This window comes from Pelophylax lessonae (assembly GCF_965119305.1).
Source record: "Pelophylax lessonae genome assembly, chromosome: 2".
NCBI lineage: Eukaryota > Metazoa > Chordata > Amphibia > Anura > Ranidae > Pelophylax > Pelophylax lessonae.
This window is the reverse complement of record NC_138769.1, coordinates 147899595-147908436: the sequence shown is the minus strand read 5'-3', so window position 1 is coordinate 147908436 and position 8842 is coordinate 147899595. Positions and strand designations below refer to the sequence as shown.

Sequence of the window (8842 nt, the reverse complement as noted above, 5' to 3'; positions counted from 1 at the left end):
ATTAAGGCTGATGTTTTTTTTTTTTTTTCAAAGGTACACTTCATTTGAAGTTTATGATTCTCTATATGCTTTCTAAAATTACTATAAAAAAAGTCCAAACAAAACATAATAAATACAAAAAATAATAGATAAATGATGTGGCACAGAAAGAATCATAGGTGTAGAGCACATCGTTCCATAGTTTGTAGTGTCTTTACAATTGGTAAACTAAGAGCATAAACATGGATACTGATAAAGGTTTCACAAAGCTCCTTGTTTGTTGACTTTGGGTTTCTTGTTCTCTGTGTTGTTGATGATGAATATTGTATGATTCTAGAATAGCTTGTTTTGCATTAAGCTTGTCATCATGCTATATTTATCCAAAGTTGAACCACATATTGACGTTTCAGATTTCCTCCAATTATATTCTGTTCTGGAGTGAAAAAATTAAGACGTGCCAGGGACCCAGCTGGGTGAAATTCAGATTCCATTCTGAAGTTGTAAATGTTTGTTGCCTGTTCCAAAGATATCTTCATGATAACGCATTTCATTCTGCAAAGCAAATGCAAACAATGACAACGTAGTGATTACTCTTTGTGTTCTGAATGTAGGATTAATTTCAGAATTTTAGGCACATAACACAGCTGTCGGAATAACTGTATATCATGTTGAAATAAGTGACTGCTTGTCTTTTTATGTAAGCCTGTTTCCCAAATTGTGGAATATGTATCACAGGCAGTTGCCATTTCTGTAAGTGGCACATGGCAACCATTATGAGTTATGTGGAGCAATGTGGAAGGACATGCCCTCTCTAGTGCCAACACTAACTGGAAGGTAGCGTAAGGTGCATATTGATTTAGCCCAGAGCTTCTGGAGGGGCTTCAACTTAAAATTAAGAAGACATTTTGATGAGCACACTATCCTGGCTTCTGACAGTGTACCTGAGTTAAAATGTGGCACATTTTAATAGTACATATGGTATTTGGATCCTGCAAAAGATGTGATTGATGTAACTAGTTTGGCAACCACTGACATAAGCCAAATCCACAACAGTAGAACAGGTCTGGTTATTGTTTACTTTACTTTAATGGGTAAATCTGAGTTTTCTGAATTTTCTGATCTGCTCAACCTGTTCTATTCAAACTGTCTACGATGTTTGAATTAAACAGCAAGCTAACTCCAGCTTAGCATTATTGCTAAGCTGGAGTTAGCTTTTGGCCATGTTGGCTGTCATACATAAAATAGGTCTTTAACCTGAAGTTCTGACATCATGATCATGAAGAAAATGTTTTAACAAATTTACATAATACATTAGGAACTGCATATACCATTAATGTAATGCTGTGCGTAAGGCTGAAAGACAATGATTGTGCATAAGGCAGAAAGGCAGCAGCAAGGCCGAAATCGCTACAGTGATTTTACTACAGTATGAAAAGCAAGGCCACAGTATCAAAAGGAAGGGCCTATCCAATGGTTCTACTGACAGAATACATTGGGGACACATTGGGGGAGGTTTACTAAAGCTGGTGCACACAGAATCTAGTGCAGTTGTGCATAGTAACCAATCCGTTTCTGAGTTTTATTGTCAAAAGTTAATTGAACAAGCTGAAGTTAGATGCTGATTCATTACTATGCACCTGATTCAATGTGCACCAGTTTTATTAAATCTCCTCCACTGTGATTTTATAGCCTAACCACAGTTCTGTGTTTGTTCCTGTAATAATTACTTTTCATTTATTAGTTACTTAGGTAATTAGTTACAGGACCACTAAGATGTAATATACCTTTAGCTGGGAAAAATAGTTTTCTGCTTCCTCCTCATTCAACCCCTTCTTCATTGCAAAAATCCATTTAATTGTTTGGGCCACATCTCTAGCCATCTCAATGCTCCCACAAACATAAATGTGTCCCTCTTCTCTGAAGACAATCCTGATTACGTCATCCACAAGGTGCTTCCTCAGAATATCCTGAACATAAGTCTATGAGTAAACACAATGTTTAGTAAATTGCTTGTCTTGGAGATAACAAAAAATGTGCAAAAAATTAGATGAATTAGTTCAATATGTGCTACAGGTCTTTAATTTCTTTCATAAAATGTAATTAAAACAGAAATGGTGTGCAGTGATGCACATCAACCAATCAGACATCCCTTGTGTTTCTAAGGAACCAATGTTTCAGAAAGTTTAAGGCTATGACCACTGGTGGTATTTTTCTCTACTGCAGGTAGCACTTGGCTAAGATCACAATGTATCTGTAACAATGGCTTGTGGGAGAATATTCTTAGACACTTTTCACACGGAGCATAGCCTGCTCTGCTCAACAGGGGATCTGTGAGCAGATTCCCTGCTGAATTGGAACTGAATGGGACGGCTTTGAGCGTTTTGACATCCGTCCCTGTTCAGTTTGTGGCTGGCGGGCATGGGCATACCCATGACAGCTCTATGGGCACCCTGATGTAAATAGACTGCACTCTCCATTTACATCAGGCTACCTCCGATCTTGTCAGCAAAAAACGAAAAGGATGCAGTCCTGGACAGACCTGGAGGTAGGCAGGTGTGCAATACTTACAGGCAGACCTGCTCACGAATGCCCTTGTGAAAGGCTCTTCACATTAATGACGTTGACTCTTGAAAAGGTTATAAGTAACCTACTGATGTAATCCTAAAACCCAAAATGTCTCCATCTATGGACTTCAATTTGCAAAATACAGCATATTTTGGCCACACATTGTTTTATCATCATAGGTTTGAATAGTGATCTCATGATAATGTATACATAACATTATATAATTAACAATTTAAACTTTTTATTATTTTTTTTTTTTTTAATTTTGGAGAAAGTAGTTTTAAGAGGTAGCACCCAAAACTCTAAGTATGGAACAGAGTAAGGAATTATAACGGGGAGGTCTCTTTACTGGAGCATCCAAGAAGAAACCAGGGCTGAGTCAGCTAAATTAACTAATATACAGTAAATGTTTGAGTGGACAGAACCTTTTATTTGTATATAGGATGAAGTTAAATACATTGGCAAAGATATAAAGACAAAATATCATTCAGGTCATAGTCATCATTTCACTGTTTCTTACCTTTGCTTGACCTGGTTCCCGGGAATATGCTGTGAATACATCTTTGAAAATGCCTCTGCTTTTCATGTATTCCTTTTCTTCTTTATAGATTTCATTAATTGATTGCTGGCAACCAGACAGCAGTATCATAGGGGCTACGTGTGATCCTGTTATTAAACCAATCATATATAGTTAGATTAAGAGTGAGGAATTATATATATATATATATACAGTATATGTACATGACCCTTGTGAAGTAAATCTTTGACGAGGCTGAAGTTTTCATTGTAGCTACGTGTATGTATTTATTTCCTTAATTTCACTAGCAAATGATAACGAGATTATACAAAATGTAACCAACTAGATTTATTGAATATTAACCACTTCTGGACCGGAAGGATTTGCCCCCTCAATGACCAGGCCATTCGGCACTGCGTTACTTTAACGGACAATTGCTCGGTCGTGCGACGCTGTACACAAAAAAAGTTATGTCCTCTTTCTACCACAAATAGAGCTTTCTTTTGGTGGTATTTGATCACCTGTGTGATTTTTTTTTTGCGCTATAAACAAAAAAAGAGAGACAATTCTAAAACAATATTTTTCACATTCTGCTATATAACATTCCCCAAAAGAAAAATATAAAAATCTAAATTTTTCATCCTGTTAGGTCAATTTGTATTCTGCTACATATTTTTGGTAAAAAAAATTGCAATAAGCGTATTTTGATTGGTTTGCGTAAAATAAATTGTGTCTACAAACTAGGGGAAAGATTTATGTCATTTTTTTTTTTTTACTAGTAATGGCGACGATCTGCGATTTTTAGCGGGACTGCGACATTGTGACTGACAGATTGGACCCCTAACTGAGATTTTTGACACTTTTGGGGGGACCAGTGAAATTACTACAGTAATCAGTGCTAAAAATATGCACTGTTACTGTACTAATGACACTGGCAGGGAAGGGGTTAACACAGTGGTGATCAGAGGGTTAAGTGTGACCCTAGGGGAGTGTTTTCTAATTGTATGGGGGAGGGACTTGTGAAATGATCACAGAGACCTGTGTTCCTATATAGGCTCTCTGTGATAATTTCAGAGAGAACAATGGTCAGCTGTGTTTACAACAGCTGACCGGTGTTCTCTCTCAGCAGGGAGCGATCGCGGGTGCCCGGCGGCAATCGCGGCCGCTGGCCCCGTGGGTCAGCATCCCCACTGCCTAGTGGGGGCGGGAGCGTGCTCGCCCCCAGCACCTCTGCTGCAAACCAACGTAGCCATACGTCGATTCGGGCAGCCAAGCCAGCCTGCCGCAGTATATATGGGGCGGGCGGTCGGCAAGCGGTTAATATAAGACACAAAGGCCACCATTTCTGACTTCTTTTATAAAGGCTAGTCCCCTAGATATCTGGGGCCTTCGTATTTTGAGTTATTGATTCAGAATAACCCTGCATATTTGTTCTAGGGCTAAGGTTTTGAAACCTTTGGGCTGGTATGACAGGTCTTTAATATTTTTTATTATTTTATTTTATTTTTGGGCTGGTATGTCAGGCAATTAGTATTTTTAAAAGGCGTGAGTCATAGCTTCCAATGAACCTAATATCGAGGGGCTGTCCCTGATTCGGAACAAAGTCCCTCTCTCCCTATTTCCTCCTTATTTGTCCCTCATTTTTGTCTGATCTATATAGTTGTATATGAAATGCACTTTTTATCTTTCAAAAAGTGTTTCCCAGTGCTAAATCTTCCAGTTTCTAAATTGCTGCACTTGTAAATTTCCAAAGGCAGTATAAAGAAACAGCAGTGGTTAAAAAAAACACTTGTGGGTTTAACTAATCTTCTTTTTTTTTTTTTTTTTTATAATTCTACTTTAAGGGGGTGTAGTAGGGGGTGTGTCATATGCCTACATACTGGTGCTAATAGGTATCCCTCGTTCCCATCTAGAAATGTTGGGAGATATGGTGAACAAATGTGGCAGTCAATGTATGTTAATGAAGAAAAAGAAAATGGTGGCACACTGCAGTGAAGTCAAAATATAAAGAATCCTTTATTGTCACTATGCCAGACAAAAAGAAAACACAAAAACTGGTTGACGCGTTTCACACAAATCACTCATGCTTACTCAATTCATGACAATAAATTGGTGACAATATAGGACTCTTTATATTTTGACTTCACTGCAGTGTGCCACCATTTTCTTTTTCTTCAATTGCATCTTCGGTGGCGAGCGGGGGTGAGCACCTGCAGTGGTCAGCAATTTTTCAATTGCATGAGTGGTATACAGACTGTAGTCAATGTATGCTTTCAATGTTGTTTTTTTCCTGTTTTTTAATAATGCAAAGAGTAATGCACTGCAACCAATCTGAAACAACAGGTTGGTTATCCAATAAAGAAATTAGAGATCTGATTGCTGTGCGTAATTGATAGTGTATTTTCTCTCAATTCTTAAAAAAATAATCTTTATTCATTGAAACATATATTATTAGTGTTGACTTTCACATTGATACACACTTGTTCTTCCATATTATCATTATTCTATGAAAGGGAGTAAACAATTCGTTTTGGATTATTTTTAATTTCGATTATTTAGGTTTCTATATATATATATATATATATATATATATATATATATATATATATATATATATATATATATATATTATAACATTTACACATTTACTGTACAAATAAACATTTAATCACAAAGAATTTCAAGACCACTATAGTTTATGTAGACAGTACAGTTGTAGCAGCTTGCTTGTTTTGCCTGATAGATACTGACTGTATATCTAAAAAAACATTGTGGGCCCATTTACACAGGGTTGTGTTGTGGTAGTGTCCTACTCCTGTAGGGGGCAGTATAACCCAATGGTTAAAAAGATCAGGAGCTGTGTCCGTCAATGAACGAAAGAGGAAATGAAATTTAATTAATTATGGATTGTTAAGAACAGCAACACTAAATGATTTTTTCCAGGTTTAATACCTGATCCACAATAAGTCTTAATGTGAACATAGAGGCCACTTTATTACCTAACTATATGAAATATAACTTTATGATAAGACTAACCTAACTAATAATTATTTTACAATTCATTAGTCATACCTTTTTTCTCCATATCATATAATCTTTGTTGCCAGAATCCTCTAAATGGTGAAATTCCTGTACCCGGACCAATCAGAATGCAGGGGGTTGAAGGGCTGTCTGGGAGGTGGAATGTGTTTGTACTATAAAATAGGTATATTTACATCATTACTGTGCACTCAGGCATTCAACCAATAAAGATAATGTAAGAATAAATCATATCTGAGTGTATTGTTGCTTCATAGCTAATTAAATCTGAGTCAGGTGACGAACCTTTGCATAATTTGCTTTTTGGCTAAAAGCAGACTGCTAAATAAAAGAGATGACTGTTTAGGGCTTAATGTGAACCAAAGCCAAGAACAAAATATTGTGATGTATAGGAGCTTACCAATATTAACGCTGAAGTTACATTTTTTTTTAATACAGTACCATGCATATTATTTATGCCGCTTGTGCTAAAAATCCTCCCTACACTTTCACACCACTACTCAGACCATCTATGCATCCTGCATTTTATGGTAGATACAGAAACATTGATTTTCCAATTCATTTAGTGTATCTGATCTAATTTATTTTTATAATTGGTCAAATAGGTTTCAACTTATCCCATTTTTAAATGAATCATTAAGAAAAAAAATCAGCTAATGCTATTGAAAGTCCTATTTGAATAACCGTCAATCAATGATGAATGAAGGGATCAAATCTAGAAAAAGAAATGTTCAAAACACCACACAATATAAATCACAATAGATAAAGATCAAAATGTTTCTGTCAGGAAAATATAATCTTTTTTTAATATATATTTTTTTTTTAATAGAAATAAAATCAATATAAAGGCTTACACAGTTTCTTTATTTAATTAGAATATAAATTGGGTGGAGAAAGTTCTGTCTGATTAAAGTGTATGTATGTATGAACTTGGTAGGAATAGTATAGTGCAGGGATATGCAAACTGTGGCCCTCCAGCTGTTGCAAAACTACAAGTCCCATCATGCCTCTGCCTCTGGGTGTCTTGCTTGTGGCTGTCAGAGTCTTGCTATGCTTCATGGGACTTGTAGTTCTGCAACATCTGGAGGGCCACAGTTTGCATATCCCTGGTATAGTGTAACTTACTATAGGGGGCATGTGTGGAGAGCAAAATTTGATTCAGCTCTGCATGGTAGCCAATCAGCTTCCAACTTCAGCTCAGGGATGTGCAGTCAGGGGAGGCAGGTGGGGCAGAGCCTCACCCGCCATTAACATAAAAAAAACAAAAAAAAAACATCAAGCTTCAAGGGTCGTAGCTCGGCGACCTAGAGTCACAGAGACCCCAAATTTGGGGGGGGGGGGGGGTAGGTAGCCAAAGTCCTGCTCCATCACTGGGGCTCCTATAGTTCGGCAGATACAGGTCTCCTTGCGCAGCCTGTCAGAAGCTACATACAGCGTGGCCAGTTTAAATACAAGCTGGTACATGCTGTTTGCAGCAGACCAAGAGGGTGAGCTCACTTCCTATCAGAGGCACTGAGCTCAATGGACAGCTTGGATCCTTGAACCAATGGTAAAGCACCATTGGTCCAAGCTATCCAATAAAAATGCTGCAGTGGAGGCTCTCTTCTCACTGCAGTGTCATAGAACAAATGATCCCTTCAAGCCCAGCCCTCTTAACTACAAGGAGAAAACATGGGTTTATAGGTATAAGGTTTACCCATAATTCCATGTTTTTCTCACACAGTTAAGTGTGAGAATCTGCTGCTGCTGAAAAGGTACTTTTTTAATCAAGCAAAATATTATAATATTATGCTGTATGTTATAACATAATAATTTATTATTTATCTAGTTACTGTGAAATTACTAGTTTGAAGTTATAACTTCAAACTTCAGTAATTTGTCAATTAAGCCAGCTGCTTGAGTACAGTTTTTGAAAATATAGTAAATTACCTTAACAACAATATATAATAATTATTTGTATATTACTTATTTATGGTATTAACCACTTGCCACCCAGGCCAATTCTGACGCTTCTCTCCTACATGTAAAAACCATTGTTTTTTTGCTAGAAAATTATTTAGAAACCCCAGGTATTATATATTTATTTTTAGCATAAACCCTAGGGAATAAAATTGTGGTCGTTGTAACTTTTTATGTCACACGGTATTTGTGAAGCAACTTTCCAAACGTGTTTTGTTGGAAAAAAACTGTTTCATGAATAATAAAAAAAAAAACACTCAAGTTAGCTCGATTTATTGTATAATGTGAAAGACGATGTTACGCCAAGTAAATAGATACCTAACATGTCACGCTTTTAAAAATACACACACTTGTGGAATGGCGCCAAACTTCAGTACTTATAAATCTCCATAGGCGACGCTTTAAACATTTTTACAGGTTACATGTTAGAGGAGGTCTAGTGCTAGAATTATTGCCCTCGCTCTAATTTTCGCGGCAATACCTCACATGTTGTTTGAATGCCGTTTACATATGCGAAAACAAGTCCTTATGCTAGTTAAATGAGTAAACTATGAAAACTAATTAAGGTGCTTTATATAATCTATATAATCAGAGAATGGTTCAGGTTCTATTCTTTTATTATATAGATTATATATGGCACTTTTATTAGTTCTTACAGTTTACTAATTTAACCAACATAAGGACTTGTTTTAATAAAATCAGGACTGTTGGTAGCTATATAAAGCACAGTGTAATTTTTATTTTTTATTTCTGCATTCTGTAACAGCCCTTTACTTGACCAGT

General features: G+C 36.5%; 1 protein-coding gene across 1 annotated transcript in view; it reads right to left on the bottom strand.

Annotated features, from left to right (window-relative positions):
* Positions 1–255: 255 nt before the first annotated feature.
* Positions 256–8842, bottom strand: part of NOS2 (nitric oxide synthase 2) — an 81756-nt gene continuing 73169 nt past the window's right edge. Inside the window, exons 22-25 of the mRNA XM_082247728.1 lie at positions 6134–6255; positions 3065–3210; positions 1764–1958; positions 256–531 (exon numbers count right to left, since the gene is read on the bottom strand). Coding sequence (XP_082103854.1) covers positions 460–531; positions 1764–1958; positions 3065–3210; positions 6134–6255 — 535 coding nt within the window. The 3' untranslated portion in view covers positions 256–459. The remainder of the gene's footprint in view (positions 532–1763; positions 1959–3064; positions 3211–6133; positions 6256–8842) is intronic.